This window comes from Thalassophryne amazonica, chromosome 5, assembly GCF_902500255.1.
Source record: "Thalassophryne amazonica chromosome 5, fThaAma1.1, whole genome shotgun sequence".
NCBI classification, from domain to species: domain Eukaryota; kingdom Metazoa; phylum Chordata; class Actinopteri; order Batrachoidiformes; family Batrachoididae; genus Thalassophryne; species Thalassophryne amazonica.
In genome coordinates, this window is record NC_047107.1 from 84,157,604 (window position 1) to 84,179,540 (window position 21,937).

General features: G+C 42.9%; 1 protein-coding gene across 3 annotated transcripts in view; it reads left to right on the forward strand.

Moving 5' to 3' along the window:
• osmr (oncostatin M receptor) overlaps positions 1 to 20,126 on the forward strand; it is a 34,720-nt gene extending 14,594 nt beyond the window's left edge. The window contains exons 6-17 of one of the 3 annotated variants that reach the window (XM_034170742.1): positions 7,069 to 7,217; positions 7,310 to 7,443; positions 7,516 to 7,660; positions 8,397 to 8,482; positions 8,612 to 8,825; positions 10,047 to 10,232; positions 10,349 to 10,450; positions 13,749 to 13,916; positions 16,082 to 16,234; positions 16,323 to 16,404; positions 16,493 to 16,577; positions 19,511 to 20,126. In XM_034170742.1, the coding sequence (XP_034026633.1) occupies positions 7,069 to 7,217; positions 7,310 to 7,443; positions 7,516 to 7,660; positions 8,397 to 8,482; positions 8,612 to 8,825; positions 10,047 to 10,232; positions 10,349 to 10,450; positions 13,749 to 13,916; positions 16,082 to 16,234; positions 16,323 to 16,404; positions 16,493 to 16,577; positions 19,511 to 19,762 (1,756 nt within the window). In that variant the 3' untranslated portion in view covers positions 19,763 to 20,126. Of the gene's footprint in view, positions 1 to 7,068; positions 7,218 to 7,309; positions 7,661 to 8,396; positions 8,483 to 8,611; positions 8,826 to 10,046; positions 10,233 to 10,348; positions 10,451 to 13,748; positions 13,917 to 16,081; positions 16,235 to 16,322; positions 16,405 to 16,492; positions 16,578 to 19,510 lie in introns of all 3 variants that reach the window. The other 2 variants (XM_034170740.1, XM_034170741.1) reach the window with 2 other exon arrangements.
• Positions 20,127 to 21,937: the final 1,811 nt, after the last annotated feature.

Here is a 21,937-nt window from a genome sequence, read left to right on the forward strand (position 1 = left end):
TAATAAATTATCACTTAATATTTCAAAGACAAAATTAATGCTCTTTGGAAACCGAGAAATGAAAACAAAAGTAAATCTTAAAATTGACATGGTTCCTATTGAAAGGGTTAACCAACATAGATTTTTAGGAATAATAATCGATCACAGGATGTGCTGGAAACCCCACATTGCTAGTATACAATCCAAAATGGCCAGAAGTATTTCCATAATGGGGAAAGCCAAACATTTCTTAGATCAGGAGTCCCTATATATTATTTATTGCACATTAATATTACCATATATTAGCTATGGCATTGAGGTATTGGGTAATACATATAAAAGTAATGTAGACACACTTTTTAAGTTACAGAAAAGGGCAATAACAATCATCCATAATGGAGGCTTTAGAGATCATACGAGTACACTGTTTTTACAATCCAAAATACTAAAATTTAGAGATCTTGCAGAATTCAAAACTTTACAAATTATTTTTAAAGTGAAACAAAACCTACTATCAGATAACCTCCAAAAATTGTTTAGTGAAAGAGAGGGAGATTACAATCTAAGAAGGAAATATAATTTAAAAAAAAACAGTGTGCTCCTACAACAATGAAACAAATGTGCCTTACGAGACATGGGGTGGATTTATGGAATAACTTAACTGAGGACATCAAAGTATGTACTACAGTACATCAATTCAAAAGAAATTTAAAACTCAAAATATTAAAAAAATATGAAACTGAATAACACAATTCTCAGTATACATACAGGTGTGCATGGTTGTGGATCTAAACTGTTATATTATTTGGTCATAACGAATGTATGGGAAATATGAATGCACACGAGTTGCCCATGATACATGTGTGTGGGGGAAGAAAAAAAAAAAAAGTGGGTTAAAATTGTCAAATCTCATTGAATCTAGTGTGTGTATTGGTGTATGCAAAGGTATCTGTGTATAGAGGTAGTGTATTTATGTAAATACATGTTGATATATATAATGCAAGGTGTATGTTTATATAGGTATATATGATCTCAAAAATTTTTTATTTATTCTTGTCTGCGTAGTCGAAAGTAAAACGTGACGGGGTAGAAAATATAAGTTTTACTTCATTCTACTCCCTTTGAGTAATGTATGGATTTTCAAAGATGAATGTGCGCAATATATAAATGTTTTTAACTTGCTCAAAGTATTCATCATCATCATCTGGCTCCAACTTTCTCTGATTGCTGTTGCCAGATCAGCTTTGCAGGTTGGAGCCTTGTCATGGACCATTTTCTTCAACTTCCACCAAAGATTCAAATCTCATTGGAATGGCAGCAAACAAAAGTTCCAGCATCATCACCTTGCCCAATGCAGACTCGAGATTCATCCAGTCATCCACAGTCCATGATTGCTTTTCCTTAGCCCATTGTAACCTTGTTTTTTCTGTTTAGGTGTTAATGATGGCTTTCGTTTAGCTTTTCTGTATGTAAATCCCATTTCCTTTAGGCGGTTTCTTACAGGTCGGTCACAGACGTTGACTCCAGTTTCCTCCAGTTTCCTCCCATTCGTTCCTCATTTGTTTTGTTGTGCATTTTTGATTTTTGAGACATATTGCTTTAAGTTTTCTGTCTTGACGCTTTGATGTCTTCCTGGTCTACCAGTATGTTTGCCTTTAACAACCTTCCCATGTTGTTTGTATTTGGTCAAGAGTTTAGACACAGCTGACTGTGAACAACCAACATCTTTTGCAACATTGCGTGATGATTTATCCTCTTTTAAGAGTTTGATAATCCTCTCCTTTGTTTCAATTGACATCTCTCGTGTTGGAGCCATGATTCATGTCAGTCCACTTGGTGCAACAGCTCTCCAAGGTGTGATCACTCCTTTTTAGATGCAGACTAATGAGCAGATCTGATTTGATGCAGGTGTTAGTTTTGGGGATGAAAATTTACAGGGTGATTCCATAATTTATTCCTCAGAATTGAGTGAGTCCATATTTTTTTCCCTCTGCTTGGTCTAAAAAAGTAACCGTTACTGACTGCCACAATTATTTTTCCTGATTTCTTATAGTGTTTCTTAAGCCAGAAAGTTGCCATTTTAAATTACTTTAGTTTTGTGTCATGTCTGTGATCTGCTTTTTTTCTACAAAATTAAACAACTGAATGAACATCCTCCAAGGCCGGTGATTCCATAATTATTGCCAGGGGTTGTATAATGTTAAACTGATATTAGATTTTTCATCATCTTTATGTGTGCAAACTTTATTTTAAAATCGTTGTGCACAACTAACCTAAATGTTAGCTTCGATTTCAATTTTTTCAATTTCAATTTATTTTCATTTACATAGCGCCAAATCACAACAGAGTTGCCTCCTCAAAGCGCTTCACACAGGTAAGGTCTAACCTTACCAACCCCCAGAGAAAAAGTGGTAAGGAAAAACTCCCTCTGAGGAAGAAACCTTAAGCAGACCAGACTCAAAGGGGTGACCCTCTGCTTGGGCCATGCTACAAACATAAATTACAGAACAATTCACAGACGAATATACAAGAAATGCTAGTGGCGCACAGGACAGGAGGATCGCCACACGAATACAACTCCCATCTCTGGATGGAGCTGCACCTTAAACTGAGAAAAAACAGAATCAGGCATCAGAAAGACAAAAAATACTGTATAATTTGCCAGCATTAAACAACAAAAAAAACAGAGAAATACTAAGGTGATTGCCAGCCACTAGCCCTAAACTTCACTAAAAGACCCAGAATTTAGGTAAAGTTGAGGCCGCAGCCCGCTCCAATTACTGATAAATTAATTAAAAGAGTAAAAAGCGTAAAACTAAACTGTACCAGAATGCTAGCCATATGAAAGGGAAAATAAGTGCGTCTTAAGTCTGGACTTGAAAATCTCCACAGAATCGGACTTTTATTGACGCAAGGAGATCATTCCACAGAACAGGGGCACGATAAGAGAAAGTTCTGTGACCCACAGACTTCTTATTCACCTTAGGAACACAAAGTAGTCCTGCACCCTGAGAACGTAAAGCCTGGGCTGGTACGTAAGGTTTAATTAGGTCAGCTAGGTAGGGAGGTGCCAGTCCATGAATAGTTTTATAGGTTAGTAGCAGAACCTTAAAATCTGCTCTCACTGGGACGGGAAGCCAGTGAAGGGATGCCAAAACGGGTGTAATGTGGTTGTACTTTCTGCTTCATGTCAAAAGTCTGGCTGCAGCATTTTGAACCAATTGGAAACCCCTAATGCTAGACTGCGGTAAACCAGAAAATAGAACATTGCAGTAGTCCAATCTAGAAAAGATAAATGCATGGATCAGGGTCTTAGCATCAGCCATAGACAGGATAGGACGAATCGTTGGTATATTTCGCAGGTGGAAGAAAGCAGTCCTAGTAATATTTCTAATGTGGAGGCCAAAGGATAATGAAGGATCAAAAATTACCCCAAGGTTCCTCACTTTGTCAGTGTGATGTATGACACACGAGCCGAGGCTGAGCGTTAACTGGTCAAATTGATGCCGATGTCTCACTGGACCAAGAACCATCATTTCAGTCTTATCAGAGTTTAAAAGTAGGAATTTTCTAGACATCCAACTTCTCACTGCTGCAAGGCAATCTTCTAAGGATTTTATGTGAACGAGATTACCAGCAGTTATCGGCATGTATAACTGAGTATCACCTGCATAGCGGTGAAAGGTAATCCCAGAACGCCGCAATATGTGCCCAAGGGGTGCTATAAAGGGAGAAAAGCAGGGGGCCTAAGACAGACCCCTGTGGAACCCCAAATTTCATGTCACTAAGGTTAGAGGTAGTGTTACTGTACAAAACACAGTGAGTACGACTGATCAAGTATGACGTCAGCCATGCAAGGGCACTCCCAGTAATCCCAAAATGATTTTCCAGCCTATCAAGTAGAATATGATGATCCACTGTATCAAATGCAGCACTGAGATCTAACAGCAACAGAACCGTAGTGGTGTCCGATTCACTACTTTAGTGAGAGCCGTCTCTGTGGAATGATATTTTCTAAAAGCAGACTGCAGTGGCTCAAAGAAATTATTCTCAGTAAGATAGTCCACGAGCTGCCGTGACACCAATTTTTCCAGAATTTTAGAGAAAAAATGATAGATTTGATATCGGCCATACACTAGGGTCAAGATTAGGTTTCTTAAGTAATGGTTTAATCACTGCAGATTTGAAACATTTAGGAACAGATCCAGAAGTTAAAGAAAGATTAATAATTTCCAGCACAGTCGGCCCAAGAGTGGGCCACAGGTCCTTAAACAGTTTTGTTGGTATAGGATCAAATAAACAGGTTGTGCTTTTTGTTGACATTACGAGTTTTGTCAGCATGCCTAGTGAGATACTATCAATTCTGTAAGTCTAGGTAATACCTCAGTAGTCGTGCCCACCTCAATAGCAGGGTGTAGTGGCTGGGTTAAGGCATGCCAGGATATGTTTAACCTGATATCTTCTATTTTCTTCCCAAAGTAATCCAGGAAATCTTGTGCTGTAAAAGGAGAGCGAACTACAGGTGGTTGTCCATGCATAAGTGTTGCCACCGTGTTGAACAAGAACTTTGAGTTATGCTTGTTTTGTTGATCAAGTCAGAGTAGTAGGTCCGCTTTGTAGCCAATAATGCATGCTTATAGTCTAAGATAGCATCACGCCACGCAAGGTGAAATACTTCTAATTTTGAACAACGCCATTTCCGTTCTAGACTTCTTGCTTTATGCTTGAGGTCACGCAGATAATCATTGAACCAAGGTGACTGTGATTTGGGGGAGTGCGATTTTAACACAGGTGGTGCAATCATGTCGAGTGTAGTTTTGAGCACTGAGTTTAAACTATCCACAAGTCTGTCTACTGTCTGAGTATTTGTCAAATGTAAAGCTAAGACATCAGGCAGTCTAGCTTCGAGTTCAATCTTAGTTGAGGAGTTGATGCATCGCCGTAATGATAAATAAGGTTGTTATTCCACTAAACACGGCAGCGAAACTGTAAACATAAGTGAGTGATCAGACACCACTGATATAAGAGGCATGATGTCAATATTCGTGACAGCAATACCACGTGCGAGAACCAGATCCAGGGTATTTCCACTAATGTGTGTCGAATCCCGAATGCATTGCCGAAATCCTAATGCATCTACAATTTCCATAAATTATTTGCAGAGGGGATCAGAAGGCTTATTTATATGAATATTAAAGTCACAAATCAGAATCAGAATACTTTATTAGTCCATTAAAGGGCAATTCATTGCAGACCCCCTGGCCAACCATAAAAACACAAACATAACATTTACATAAGTATATGCTAAATGATAATCACAGAATCAAGTTTAAAAACAAAGACAAAATCCTCAGCCAGTGTTCAGGAGTCTAATCGCAGAAGGAATAAAAGACATTAAATAGCGATTAGTTCTCATCTGGGGCATCTGATAGCGCCGCCCAGCGGGCATGAGTGTAAAGCCTAATGATGATGATCAGAATGTTATCTACACTAGTTGACAAGTTAGAGATTAATGCACCAAATTCATCTAAGAATTCAGAATATGGGCCAGGAGGCCTGTATACAGTGACAAAGAAATACAACTGATTTTTATTCTTCTGATTCTTCTGACCTTGGTAATGTGTAATATCCTGAGCAGAGCGGAGAATCAGATGCTCAAACGAGTTATATTTGTAACCCCCAACAGCTAATAAGCTAAACCTAGATTTATAAATAAGAGCAACATCCCCGCCTTGCTTCGCATCACGAGGGACGTGACTAAATGTATATGTTGGTGGGCAGGCCTCATTTAAGATAATGCTAATCCGCTAACTGAAACTTATGATAACACTAAACAGCTGAATTGCTAAACATTTAGCTAGAGCTGCCGCTAACTGATAACCTGAAATATGACTTTAGTGTTGGCTTGTTTTTTAGCCCTAAAACCTTTAAAAACAGACCCAAAGAGCTGAAATTTTAATATGTTGTAGTATAAACATAGAGCTTCCCAAAAAGGCTTAGCACGCATTAAATGAATGAACAAATGAAATTAAACATTTTAGTCACAGTACAGAAAGTATTAAATGAGTAATAAATATTAAGAAATAAGAAATGTACATGGAAAATAATCTCCTTGAAGTGATGTTTGTTGCGTTCATGCTATATGTCATTTTTAATTGTGTATAAGCTCCAACAGGAACAAATGTCTGATTTTCAGGTTTACAAACTTTTTTGGCTGTTAAACTTTATTCAAATAATGTTAGCTGAGTTAAAATTAGCAAAACTATATTTAGTAGAAGCTAGTCTGAGCGGGGGGTGGGGGGAGTTGGACATGTGATTAGTGTGCTAGCCTGCTTCCGGCGTAGGCGATGCACATTACGCCTGCATTCGGTGGCCATTTTGTAACCTGATATGGTGGGAATTCTCACTGGTCATGCCTTGCAACACCACGAATAGCCTGAAGTGGCTCATCGCCTACGCCGGAAGCAGGTTACTCAACTACGTGCTCAACGGGGGAAAGCCCCTGACGTCATAAGTTATGCACCAATCAGAGCTCAGAGCTCTCGACCAATCACAGTAGGGGAGGAGACCCACGGTACGTTGGCTGTTTTGAGCCACTCCAGGCTATTAGTGTGCTTTTAGTGCAGAATGCTCCTTGTTCAAACCCCATCACTGCCACATTTCTTCATGTAATGTGGAGTTGCATCAGGAAGGGCATCCGGCGTAAAACTTCTGCCAAATCAACACGCAGGTCTGCCTTGGATCTGCTGTGGCGAACCTGAGTGAAAACAAAGGAGCAGCCGCAGGGACTTACTTGCTAGTCTGTTAATGGTTTTCAAAGTTAGCTGTATAGCCAGTTCGCTGATGAAAATGTTAGCTTCACAAATTATCTGTTAGCTTTTAAAGCTACAGTCTAAAATGTTGACAACATGATGCTTGATGACAGTCTGTAATATTTTAAGTCCTACTGGTTTGAATTTCTACAGATACTGAAATTAAATCTGCATAAAGTTTCTCAAACTGATGGTTTTCTTATATCATTGTATTGTTTGGATATGTTTTTGTGGTTTTTTTCATGGGTATGACCCTGCTTTGCTGTTACAAACACAGCAACACTGAGCAGCCTCCAGTCAGATGCCAGCAGTCGTCCTGTAGTTTCGCAGTTGTTCCAGAGTTGGAAGAGTACAGGATCACCGTGGAGGTGAAGGACCAGCTGGGAGAGGAGATGGAAAGCTACAGTTTTAGCATCTCAGACAGAGGTCAGAGGTCATGCAAACCTACAAACAAACCACTGACAGCACTTCCAACTGTGCTTTGACAAGTGCAGATTTCTTGTGTGTTTTTCGGTCAGTGTTTCCTGATGTAGCGCTGGACGCAGTGACCCCGGGGGTCACCGACACCATCGTGTCCTGGATCATACCAGGGAATCTGACTCAGCAAGACCTCTTCTGTGAGATAATTACTGAACCACCCCGCGCCACCATGGTGAGATCAATGTGTTTATTTGTACACCAGGATGGAGTTCATTTTGAACCTTCTGTCTGTGTGCGTTTGCAGCAGCAAAGATGCCAAAATATGATCAATGTGTGTAAAATCAAATTAGAGAATCTGCTTCCCAGTACACACTACTCCACCACGGTGCGCTGTGCCATAGTGGGCGGGCACTGGGGAGAGTGGACAGAACCTGCACTCTTCACAACCCGTGAGTACCAAAATGTCTTATAAATCTTAATTATTGCAGTGTTTTTAACTGTTGTTATATTCCACCTGCAGAGATTTTAGACTCTAAGATTATTTTGGTTTTTGCTTTTTTTAAAATAACTGGAAGGGCCTCAGTGCCTAAGCCCTTCAAGGCCCAGCAGTACTCTGGTTATCTGTGTTCAACTGAATTAAAGTACAGATGGGGGCGCTGTTTCATCAGTGGGAGACACAAAAATATTAGGGATGGCTCAATACCACATTTTTATTCACCAGTACAAGTGTTCGTGTACTTGCCATGTACACCACATAACCCAGTACATCTCTAGAAATTACACATACCGTAACATGAAACAAGTAGCTGAATAGCTGATTGAAAGACATTCTAGAGGTCATCAACTTTAGTTTTCACCTCTCTCTGTTGTAAACAAGCACACCGAAAAGAGGGGCAATTGTAGACTCTTATTTAAAGCTACAGAGTCTGAGCATAAATACTGGCACCCAGGGGGGGCTGAAAAGGGGAGAATAAGAAGGATCCTAGGGGCCTATGATTGACAGGGGACCAGAGAGGCCGCTAATACAGTTACAGTACTGACAAAATATTATGGGGGTGGCCGAGTAAGATTTCTTTTCATGGTGCCCAAAACCATAACGGCACCCCTGCTGGCACCAGTTGGCTTTGGGGCCTGTAGAGGACTTATAATGAGACTTGCTTAAACCATTCATTTTTGTGCACTTAGATCCTTTGGTGACTTTAGATTTATGGCGGAAGATAAACCAGGTGTCATACCCCTATGTTCGCCAAGTTACATTAATGTGGACTCCGGTAAGGCTCTTTCTTCTAAATGTGTTATTTTGTCACAAATATTGACGAGCGAGCACCCACACCCATTGTTTAGTTGTACTAAGGGACCCTGCACCATCACAACGTGAACTTTTCCACCTTTGCTCTCAGCATGTCGCTGGCTCGGCAGTCACTGTAAACATCCAGGGCTACACAGTTCAGTGGTTGCAGGGCAGCCGGAACTGGACCGAAAGGAAGAATGGTGGACAGACACAGACAGACATCTCTATCGGCCCAGAACGGTATGACTTTTTTGTCCAGGCTGTTATCCACGCCGGCTCATCTGTCCCTGCTCACATCGTCATCCCACAGGTGGGCGACACAGGTGAGCTAACTGTCCAGCAGGTCAGGAGCTCTGTTACAGTTACATTTGTCAAACAAAACTGCTTCAAAACAAAGATTCTTAGACACACCAGTATTATATCCTTGAAACCACAGGATTCCTTCAACAGTATTATCTGGTGCCTTTCTCTTCATTAGCACACTGAGCATTTACTTTGTCTTTACTTGGGATTATCATGCAGTGAATAGTAATTATTTTTAGGTAAACTGGTTTTTACCATTTTTAGTCTTAAGGCCCGGTCACACAGCGATCGTGGAACGAAGGAAAAAAGTCCCAAAGCCACAAACCATTGAGAAAAAGTGGACAAATGAGCCGACACTTCTCCCATCACCGAAAAGCCTGAGAGTGCAGAGCGCATAAAAGAACAAAACAAACCAGAAACTAACAAAAGACAAACAAAGCTAACGGCGACCTTGATGCTGTGATCATTTCTGCAGCGATTCTGTGCTCTCCACAGTCACCTGCAGCTGCGTTGTCTTGACAACAGGTCTGCACACATGCACGTTGCAGCCAGAGATGGCTGCAACGTGAATAAATAGTTAAAGTAGTTGATAAAACGTTCTTGCCGCTATTGTTTCTGTATGAAAATGTTGCTTTTTGTCCCGCACATGGACGTTTAAGCTCGTCGGATCTTTAGTTTTGATCTGTTCATTTCGTAAGTGTTCATGCAAGATGTCGGATGCTGACGGTATGGGAACTACGCAAATGATGAGGAACTGTCAAGACAGAAAGCAAAATGGAATATGGATGAATTTAAGTTGTCCTCAGATTCGTTCAAATTTTTCAACAGTTTGAAAATTCTGACGAAGCGCCAGCTACAGGAATGAAGCTGGATGATGGTTAAACAATGTCTGCGAAAGTCAACGTAAGTCCAGATTTCTTGTTTCGTTTTGGCTTTGGTGTCCTTCGTTAGTGCTGTGTGACCGGGGCTTTAAACTGTCTACATCTCACTCGCTTTGTAAATGGTAAATGGACTGCATTTATATAGCGCTTTTCCATCTGCATCAGATGCTCAAAGCGCTTTACACATCAATGCCTCACATTCACCCCAAAGTGAGGGTGCTCCCATACAAGGCTCTCACTACACACCAGGAGCAACTAGGGGATTAAAGACCTTGCCCAAGGGCCCTTAGCGATTTTCCAGTCAGGCTAGGATTTTTTTTTTCTTTGTCCAACGGGTTCTCGTGAATTTTGTGTCTCCAGAAAATCTGCCAGTACCAAAGTGGTTGAACACAAGCACAGCTGCTGGTTTTACTCTGTCCTGGGCTGAGCAGGACAAGGCCACCTGTGGTTACACAGTGGAGTGGTGCGCTCTGGGAAATGCAGTGCCATGTATTCTACAATGGATGAAGGTTCCACAGGGGAATAGCGCTTTGCGCCTACCTGCTCGTAGGTTTATGTTTTGCCTGTATTAATGTTTTCTTTATAATTTTCAGCAAAAAAAAAGGCATTTTAAACCATTTATCTTGTTCTTGCACTTATTGCTGTGATGCATTGTTTTGCAGAAAACTTCAAAGCAGGATGCCGGTACACATTTAACATCTACACATGTTCAGAAAATGTATACAAACTGCTGGAGATACAGACTGGCTACTCTCAGGAGCTCAGTGAGTGTTTGTCCTCATTTCTCTCCTGGTGTTTTTGTTGTGTTGTGGATGCCTGAAAACTACACATCCTCCTGACGGTAAAGGGGCAGTGTATAAGACTGTAAAGGGGTCAAAAGTAGAGTCTGTTCAATATGGATTTTTCTAACAAAACATAACAAAATATGTTAAAAAAAAATGTGACAAACATAACAAAATGTGTAAAAAGTGAAGCCCTGTGAATACTTTCCAGATGCACTGTATGTTACAGCCTTAATCCAAAATGCAGTAAATTCATTTGTTCCCCTCAAAATTCTACTCACAACACCCCATATCACCCCATATCATGAAGCCCAGCTTCATGCTGATTGAAATTATTTTACAGTGAATATCTTCTCTAGGCGAGATCGCGTTAGATGTCATTTGTTTGTTCAGTAGCAGGACTGGCAAATGATTTAGAAATATAAATGTGATCAGTTGTCTAAGTTGGTTTTGATGAGACCAAACTGACATTTGGAGATATGCAAATTAACATGCCACTAAAAACTCTGAGGTGCAGTTCATGCTTCACTAAAAGTAATATAAGTGGATTAGAATTACGTAAAACGCTGCTAGTGGCAGCCTCTTGGTTCGAGTGCATCAGCTCCTGATGAAAATAAATATGCTTCTTCTTACAAAAGTGGAGGAAGTTGTGATGTTGCTTTAATTCTTAAGCCTCGGTCCCACCGAATAATAAGCCATGAATAATGAGCCACGCATGGGTGTGTCAGTGATTATTTGAAGAATGATCCACGTTTTAAGCTATCACGTATCAGCCTCTAATGACCCACGACCGACCTGTAATTTGAGCCCCGTCCAGCCTCAAATGACTCGTGTCGCCGCATATGACCCACGTCAAGCCACATATAATGCATGTAGCACCATGTTAACGTGACGTTGGTGCATGTTTAGGCATGGGTGTGGTCCAAACCTTCAGCCCTCCCACACTTGGTCCCTTCAGAGTATGGGTTTTCAATTCACAGCATCCTTCAAGATGTTGTTACATTTTTTAAACGCAGTCCAAAAAAAAGACGCTGCATTGAGTGAGTGCGTGCTCCCGCACCAGGGGATACAAATTCTGACGGGGATAACTACTTTGGCACGATACCGACCGGTGTGCACATCCCCTGCGTCAGGCTGCTGTTGCTGTGTTCCAGAGTCATTAAATGCAGCAGTTATGTGTGTTCACCCCAGCCTTCTGTGACCACAAAAAAACACACCAGAATGAGGTGGCCACTTTAAATTATATACACCCGCTACTGCAACTGTGTGGATCATTTCTCAAAAAAAAAAAAAAAAAAAAATCCATAAACAGACCAGCTAGAACCAAACCACAGGTTCCTGGACAGTCGCCTGTGTGCTTCTTCTCGCCGGCTTTATTTCTCCTGCGGCTTACGGTCATTTTGACGCCGTGATCCAACTTTTAACTTTGTGTTCGTTCGTTAATATCTGCAAAATCACTCTTTTGCTAGCTCGCTTTCCGCGTTCCTGTGCAGTCGCCTCTGCGTTTCTTCTGGTTGGCTTTATTTCTTCCGCGGCTTTAAACACACAGTCATTTTGACACCGTGATACAACTTTTAACTTTGTGTTCGTCCATATTGACTGCTCTTTTGCGAGCTGGCATTTTGCGTAAATGCTGGTCTTGGGTGCGAGTCATTGCGCCAGTGCGCACACACAGCAGAGCTCATCTGATCCATAACAAGATGTTAACTCTATCATAAACATACTGTTGCAGCTACAAGAAGGAATTAACATGCAACTGTTTTACCAAGCTATTATAATAAAAACATTACAAATACTTACCTTTTTAGCTGTTCCAAATACGTTCTCCAGGAGAGAGGGGGAAAAAAGGGTCCAAATGAAACAGTCCTCTGTGATTCCAGAAGCGATTAGAGGTGCCTCATGCCTCTAAAAACCGTGTTTGTCCTTGTAGTACCTTGTACACAAACTGCCCCCACTTGTTTACTAATTTTGAACTTCTTGAAGTTAAACCCGTTACACATAGACGGTAGCGCTCCCCGGAAGCGTCCCGGAAGTGTTTTTGGCCGTCTTAAGGATCACACACCGTTGTTAACACCGGCACTAGGGGGCGTGGCTTAGTTCCGGCTTTACCGGGAATCGTCGAAAAAATTATTCAACATGTTGAATAATTCCTGGAGCGCTCCCGAGAATTCGCGTGATGACGGAGACAAGCAAACAATGGCGTTTGATACTTTTTAATCGCCGTTTCATCCTGCCCCTTCCTGTAGCGTCGCAGTTTACACCGCCGTAATAGGCGGCTGCATTGGTAGCCCTAACCAACGCATGTAAAACGGCGACAGAGCCCACATCGGCGTCCTCAAGGGCGTTTTAACCGGCGACGAGGCAGACAAAACGGCGGCGCTAGCGGACAGTACGCTGTTCTAGACGCCACCTCCCGGTAATGGTGTTCCAAATGGCCGATAGGCGGCGGTCAATATAAAACGCTACGCGCGCTGCATGCAGGCCTCTCACTCGTGGCCAGCCTCCAGATATTTTTGCAGAGAAGCTCCAGTATGCCTCCTAAAAGAAAAGTGGCAGCGGCAGGACTTACCAAGAGGTCTGGTTCAGAAGCAGAGGAAAGGCCTGTGGTGGAGACGAGCAACACGTTGAGGAGGGTAAAAGGAAAGGAGAAGAAAAGGCTGAGGATGAGCTCCCTCCCCCTGCAGTGACAGCTGCTTCAGCCTATTATACTCTGGGGGCGGTGCCTATATGCAAAAGCTCCTGGAGTAACGCAGGATTTGCCTGGATAAATCCAGCGGTACACAGAGCATTATCGGCGGCAGCAGAACACCGCCGTTCTCACGCGCGTCTTAACCTGCGATTGTAAAGGATAGAGTATTAACCCCCGTTGCCTGACGTGTACTGGATTCTACGGCGTCAAAACGCCGCTTTATTCGGCGGATTTAGCGACGTTTTATCCGCGTATTTGCGGCTAGTACGGCGCTCAAAACACCGGCAAAATGCTCCGCCCCTTTCCACTGTGAAAACAGCCAGAACTACCGCGAACTTCGGTCTACGTACTACCCGCCGACAAAACCATCTATGTGTAACCTGGGCTTTAGCGTCACGTTCTGAGATGACCCTTGTTAGCCATATATTCCACCTCTAAGAACCTCTCAGAGCTACTGTTCTCCCACAATTGCTGAATACCTCCTCTTGTACCAAAAAAAAAACCATGCTGCGTGGCTTATTATTCACTGTACATCATTTGGTGGGACCAGGGCTTTATGTTTATTCTGTTTTCATTCCTTCCCTTTCTCAGGGACTGTGCCACCCGTGAAAATGGTCCAACCTGTTCATAGTACTTCATCATCTGTGACACTGCGGTGGAGTTTCAATGAGCACGATCCGGCACATCCGGCATTTATCACTGGTTATCTGGTTACAGTGCATGAAGTGGCATCTGATAAATTGTTAGATCACACAGCAAGTGAGTACAGCCAAACTTGCCAAATCACAAATAAAACCCAGTTTTGCAGCAGAGAAATGGCAACACAGGAGTGACTCCTCCTCAGGATGGACAGACAAAAAAATACAACACAGGACTGTAGTATAACCAGAAACTACACAATATAATAATAATAATTATTATAATATAACTATTTATATAGGGCTTCCCAAAGTAAACTCCAATAATAAAAGGTACATCAAACAATGCACAAAATTACAAATTATTCATTCATGTCTACTTCAGTTAGGGGTCATGTGCGGCCTGGAGCCTATCCCAGCAGTCACAGGGCATGAGGCAGGGCACACCCTGGACAAGACGCAAGTAGGGCAACATATAAACATACACATTCACACCTATGGTCAATTTAAAATTTCCAGTTCACCTAACCTGCATGTTTTTGGATGTGGGAGAAAGCTGGAGCACCCAGAGGGAACCCACGTGAACAGGGGGAGAACAAGCAAACTCCACACAGAAAGGCCCCAGGCGGGAAGTGATCCCACCACCTTCTTGCCGTGAGGCAGTAGTTCTAACCACGAGGCCACTGTGCTGCCAAATCCCAACTTAAAGAACAGATAAGAAGAAAAAAGGTGCAACTTTTACTCCGGTGCTTTTGTTTCCTCAACAGGCATTTCTTGATATGTACAACTTGTACTGTGGAAAATGCTCTAATCATCACTCATAAATGTGAACTGAATTTGTCACATTTGAAAGTGTTGATGACTGGCAGCAGTCTAATATACGAGGTCTGTTAGAAAAGTAACCGACCGACATTATTTTTTTCAAAAACCATGTGGATTTGAATCACGTGTGATTACATCAGACATGCTTGAACCCTCGTGGGCATGCAAGAGTTTTTTCACGCCTGTCGGTTACGTCATTTGCCTGTGGGCAGTCTTTGAGTGAGGAGTGGCCCACCCTCTCGTCGATTTTTTTTCATTGTTTAGGAATGGCTCAGAGTGCTGCTTTGTTTGATCAAACTTTTTTTCAAAAACTGTAAGGCACAACTGAGTGGAAACCATTCGATAAATTCAGCTGGTTTTCGGTAAAAATTTTAACGGCTGATGAGAGATTTTGGTGTGTAAGTGTCGCTTTAAGGATGGCCCACGGCGCCTGATGGCGATCTGCGCTCCGAGGCGGCGTCGTCTGGCTGTTTCAAGCTGAAAACTTCCACATTTCAGGCTCTGTTCACCCAGGTCGTCGTCAGAGAACAGAGAAGTTTCAGAAGAGGTCGGCATGAGGAGTTTATGCGGACATTCCACTGTTAAAGGAGATTTGTAATGAAAGAACGTGCGGGCAGATTCGCATGTCGGGTCGGACCCAACCGCGGGGGTCGCGACAGGAAAACACCTTCATTGGAAACCTTAACGGACAAGTTGGAACATGCCCAGCTGTTAAACATTTCTCAGATACTCACTTGTTGAAAGCCATCAAAAGCCGCCTGAATTTTACAAATGGTTTTCAACATGGAGGTGTTTTTCCTGTCGCGCGCAGACGGATTTGCGGCGCGTCACGGAACCGACTCGGCGAATTTGCCCGCACGTTCTTTCATTACAAAGTCTCCTTATAACAGTGGAATGTCTGCATAAACTCCTCATGCCGACTTCTTCTGAAACTTCTCTGTTCTCTGACGATGTCCTGGGTGAACAGAGCCTTAAATTAGGATGTTTCAGCTCGAAACAGCAGACGGACGCCCCTACCTCCCGACCGCGCCGCACCGATCCGCTTTGTGAGCTGTCCTTAAAGCGAAAGAAACTCCACAATCTCTCATCAGCCGTTAAACTTTTCACCGAAAAACCAGCAGAATTTCTCGACTAGTGCCACTCGGATATCCCTCACAGGTCCTGAAAAAATTTTGATAAAGCAACGCGCGCCGTCTCCAGCAGCATCTCAGACAAAGGATTTCAGCCGAGAGGGCTGGACCACTGCTCACTCAAAGCCTGCCCACAGGCGAATGACGTCACCGACACGCGTGAAAAAACTCACGCATGCGCACGAGGGTTCAAGCATGTCTGGTGTAATCGCACGTGATTCAAATCCTTATAGTTTTTTTTTTTTTATAAAACTGTTGGTTTCTTTCTAATAGACCTCGTACTGTAAACTGTTTGCAAACATGAAATCAATGTGTTGTAATCCCGTCTCCACAGCTGTGCTCAGTGTGTTGGTGTCGGACCCTCAGAGGAACTCTGTGGTTGTCGAGGGTTTGCAGGAGAACCAAAAGTACACCATCTCTCTGAGCGCTCTCACTAAGAAAGGTCCGGGCTCTGCGGTCACTGTCACCATCACAACCAGAACGAACTGTGAGTTCACCGCCTCAGACTCTTAAATAATGGATCATTCTAACATGAGATGTGTGACTGTAATCAAAATGTCTTCTTGTCCTGGCAGACTCTGCTCTCTTGCCTAAAATTCTGATTCCCGTCCTGTTGCTACTGAGCTGCACCATCCTTCTGTGGCATCAAAGAAGAATGTATGTAATCGAAGATTCTTGGCTTTTTACATATTCGTCCTACTCAAGAAATCCTGTAGCTGGTCTTCTCGCGCTGCTCGTCTTACAGGCTGCAGAGTTTGCTGAATGGGATCTTTGCTTATCCTACTGGTATGAACATCAAAATTCCAGAACTGGACAGCTTCCTGCATGAGGTATGATGAAATTATTCAACTGATACTCAATGGGCCCTTGTGCAAGAACCACTCATACGAACAAATCTGTCTGTAAATGGCATGTACCGGTCAAGTCTGGAGCATCTTGTGCCACACGTCACTGCTTCCACAACACCACAGAACCACCTTAAGTCCTGGATGGCAACCACCCACATCTCGAAAATACCATCCACCACCCATGCTGCAGCTAGGTGAAACGTGGGTGTGCCCTCCATTGTCTTCATCCAATGTCGTCCTCAACACTCAGGCGCCTGAGTGCTGGATCACACACAGAGAGACACACCACATGGCCAAAATGTCATGCTGACACACTCCCTCACAACGCAAGTGGTAGGTCCTCACTTTAGAAAGCCTCAATTTGTTAGTCTCGTGGTTTAAGTGCCACGCGCCTCCCTAAGTAGCTGCTTTTTTGACTCAAAGTCACTTTTGTAATACCCAAAGATCCTCTGAAGAGATGTAGTACCAAAGACACATACATGTCATCTTAGGTTACTGGATAGTGTGGTTACTGGTTAATTGGTAAACTCCATGTATCGATGATTTAAGAGAAATTTTCAGGTTCACAATTTTCTCATATTTTGAGATTTTTCTTGGCTACAAAAAAAAAATAAATCTGTGCATGGTGCAGGTCTGTCTACGTTTTCAGTAACAAACTGAATATTTCAAGAGATTGAAGCAGTTTTAGTCTGAAAATTTGACATATATTACATCATAATTATGTAGATGTTATGTTTGACTCTACAGTTTCATTTGTTAGAAAATTCTAAATTGAATCATATAGCGCAGGGTGCCAAGTTTGGTCCTTGAGAGCCACATTCCTGACACTCTAGTTGTTCTCCCTGCTCCAACACACCTGAATCCATTGAAAGACCCGTTAAGACTTTTAATGAGTCTTTCATTGATGTGGCGAGATTTATTATTTATGTTTAAATCCATTTTCATGTTAAACCATTGCTTCCTGATTTCAGTGAAGAAGTTCATCCCTAGAGCATTAACAGCACTCACACACCCCCACCCCCATTTCCTGGTTTTAGCAGGTCCCTTAATTCTACTTTGTATGCTGTTAGAGTTACAGGCTTTATGTTCTCTGACATTATATAGTAGTAAGTAAGTAAACTTTATTTTATAGCGCCTTTCACAGACAGGGGTCACAAAGCGCTTTACAAGGTAAAACAATAAAATATACAGTAAAACACTCAGTACTAAAAGATTATTGGCCATGAAAAGCCTGTTTAAAAAGTAGAGTCTTTAGTTGCTTTTTGAACATCTCAACAGAGTCCAGGGATCGCAGGGACAGAGGGAGTTTGTTCCAGAGACGAGGCGCTACGGGTTTAAAAGATCAGTCTCCTCGAGTTTTAAAGGAGGTTCGAGGAACCATCAACAGGTTCTGACCTAAAGATCTGAGGCTGCGGGCTGAGGTGTAGGGCTGAATCAAGTCAGCAATGTAATCAGGAGCCTGACCATGTAGTGCTCTGAAAGTCAAAACCAAGATTTTAAAATTAATTCTGGAGGCAACAGGGAGCCAGTGGAGGGATTCCAAGATAGGCGTGATGTGGGCTCTCCTGTTGGTGCGGGTCAGAAGCCTCGCAGCAGAGTTCTGGACATACTGCAACCGATTTATCTCCTTCTTACCCAGGCAAGTGAACAGGCTGTTGCAATAGTCCAACCGCGTGGAGACAAAGGTATGGATAATTTCCTCTAATTCTTTCTGTGACACCAACTGTTTAAGTTTGGCGATATTTCGCAGTTGAAAGAAGCAATTCTTCACAAGCTTGCTTGCGTGCTGACAAAGAGACAGTCCTTCATCAAAAATAACGCAAAGGTTTCTTCTAAGGCTTGTTTTTGCTGTTAGACCAAGTCCCAAGGAGGCTCCTGATAACAGGAACAGCACTGTCAGGGGCAACAATAAGTGTCTCATTTTTTCAGAGTTCGTTGCAGACGGTTTCCATTAAGCCACTTCTTCACCTGTGACAGGCAGTCAAAATAAAGAGTTCAGTTTGTGGACTTCTAAAATCTTAAAAGAACAGTACAGTTGTAAGTCGTTCCGCAAACAGTGGTAGGAAAGATCCTGAAGTCCTGAATCACTGGCCGAGGGGAAGGACATACAATTGAAAACAGCAGTGGCCCCAAAAACAGAACCTTGCGGGACACCATAACTGTAAAGCACTGGTTTTCGATAGTTTATGCCAGCCAACACACTAAAGGTCCTCTCCTCCAAGTATGAGGCAAACCACTTCAGCACGGACCCCGACAACCCTACCAGATTCGCGCAGCCAGTTGACCATAATGCTATGGTCGACGGTGTCGAAGGCTGCGGACAGGTCCTAGCAGGACTAGGACCGTGCATCTTCCTGCATCAGCGGCCATCATGATATCGACTAGACACTCTCAGTAGTGCGGTCTCGGTGGAGTGGGTGTGTTCCGAAATCCTGACTGAAAAGTGTCATAGATGTTGTGCATCTCAAGGAAAGACGTTAGTTGTTTTGCGACCACTTTTCCAGTATTTTTGCTAGAAAGGGGAGCTTCAATATTGGCCAGGAAATTCTTAAGCTCAGACTGGTCCAAGTTAGGCTTTTAAGTCTTGGTTCCACCACAGCATGTTTAAATGAGCTCGGAAAGAGACCGGATGACAGGGACATGTTGAACATTTCATGACCCATGGCCCGATGAGTCAAAAGTATCTAAAAAAAAAAAAGCTTGAGGGAAGTTTCTGCAATTTTCTGGATTGAGGAGGCTTTCCTGAATCTGGCGTGGCACACTCGCCCATCGTACTGAAGAAGTGAGAATTCTGAAAATGCTCTTGCATGAGGCCCAATGTTTCTTTGTAACTCATTACTCAGTAAAGACTGAGTCCACACATTATACTGTCTACTTTTGTTTTGTCCTCCCCCCGGTTGTCTGCATCTGTGCAGATGAGTGAGAGGCTGCAGTCTGAGATGCTGGATGAGTGTGTCAGCTCTAATATAGAAGTCCTCCATGTCAGACCTACTTTAAACCAAATGACACCAGCCTGCCCTCCTGCTCCTCAGTGCTCTGCTTCAGCTTGTCTGCCGCTCCACACAGATTACTGTGCACAGTCAGCACTCTGGGAGATGAGTGTTATTAATAAGAGTTACTTTCAGCCCACTGAGGAGGACGTCTACAGTGCAAACAAGTCGCATTAAACAAAATCATCAGACTTGGAGCCTGTGAGCATCTGGATGAATCGTACTGTGTTATAAATGCATAATGTCTTATACTACTTGGCAAGGTGACGTCCGAGGATAAACCCGGCATGAAGAAATGACAGCTGAAGTCTTAAGCACCACAGTGTTTCTGGGAATGTTGTGTTTGACATTTTCTTCCATTAATGTTAGTGAAAGTCCAAATTGGAAGTTCTCAAATGTTACTCACCCCCCCCCCCCCCAATTCAATTTAAGTTAATAAAGTTAAGTTAATAAAGTCTATTAAAGAAAAGAAGGTCATGGTTAGAGTGATGGCACTGATGTCACTGTGTCTAAATTTGAGTTGTGTGGATTTACCTCCTTAAAGCTATGTTTCTGTGTAGGCTCTCAGTTGTCCAGGTGGTTTCCATAGTAGAGAAGCTTGAATCTTCGACTGGACTGGGTTGCTTGACGTGAGGACGTTTCGCTTCAAATCACAGAAGCTTCCTCAGCTAAAATTCTTGCTCTGGTAGTCTGACTTCTGTCTGACTCTTGTAGAGAAGAATAACCAGAAGCCAACAAAAGCTGGAGTTTTTTAACCTAACCAGACCCCACCTACCGAGAGGCTGACTGCTATAGGCTAGTGACTAAGCAATAGCTCTAATTAGCACCTACTGTGCTCTAGTTAGCACTCTCCTAATGACAGTACAGAAGCCTCCCCTGATGGCTCCCTTGACGGACTCTCTCCTGATGACGTGAATGACTCATACCATGAACAAAAGACTGAAACTGCTTTGACCTGAGTACCACATTGTAAACAGGGGACAAAAGTGTCTGAGACCCGTCCACGGTTAAGGCTGGGTTTCAACTGTTTTACAAAGAATGCTTCCTTGACACCTCTCTCAAACCATTTCTTCTCTCTGGCTAAGATTTTAACTTCCTTGTCCTCAAACGTGTGGTTAGTGTCTTTCAGGTGGAGATGAACTGCAGACTGAGGTCCACTGGCGACCTCTCTGCGGTGCTGGTATAGCCTCTTGTGTAAAAGTTGCTTTGTCTCACCTATGTAGTGTTCATTACAGTTTTCCTGACACCTGATATGATACACTACATTGCTCTGTTTGTAAATAGGGATCCTGTCCTTAGGGTGAACTAATTTCTGTCTCAAGTGTGTGACTGGTTTAAAGTAAACTGGGATTTTGTGCTGTCTGAAGATCCTCTGTAGTTAAACTACAGAGGATCTTCAGACAGCACAAAATCCCAGTAGAGGCTCTTTTGGTGCCTCTACTGGTGGTTGGCTCTCACTGCGGTATTGTATCACTTCCTGTTCCGGAGCCACAGCGGTGTTTTGCTGTATCTGTTAGCTGTTTAATCTGTGCAGTTAGATTGATCTAGTTATCTAGATAACGATTTGTTTCACAGTGTAATCTTCACGTGCCTTAACTAAAGCACTCCCTCTGCTGAATCACCTCTAAATTATTACACATTATTCACTTTGTGTGTTTTTAGGAATCCGCTAAGCTTAGCGCAGCTACTAGCTCTTAGCCGGTTTAGCATGGCGGCTTCTCCTGTCTCCCCCGCACTTTTCTGCTCTGGGTGTGAAATGTTTAGTTATTCCTCGGCCTCCTTTAGCAGTAATGGTATTTGTAATAAGTGTAGCTTATTTGTAGCTTTGGAGGCCAGGCTGGGCGAACTGGAGACTCAGCTCCGCACCTTGGAAAATCCTACAGCTAGCCAGGCCCCTGTAGTCGGTGCGGACCAAGGTAGCTTAGCCGTCGTTAGTTCCCCTCCGGCAGATCCCGAGCAGCCGGGAAAGCAGGCCGACTGGGTTACTGTGAGAAGGAAGCATAGTCCTAAACGGAATCCCCGTGTACACCGCCAACCCGTTCACATCTCTAACCGTTTTTCCCCACTCGGCGACACACCCGCCGAGGATCAAACTCTGGTTATTGGCGACTCTGTTTTGAGAAATGTGAAGGTAGCGACACCAGCAACCATAGTCCAATTGTCTTCCGGGGGCCAGAGCAGGTGACATTGAAGGAAATTTGAAACTGCTGGCTAAGGCTAAGCGTAAATTTGGTAGATTGTAATTCATGTCGGCAGTAATGACACCTGGTTACGCCAATTGGAGGTCACTAAAATTAATATTGAATCGCGTGTGTAACTTTGCAAAACAATGTCGGACTCTGTAGTTTTCTC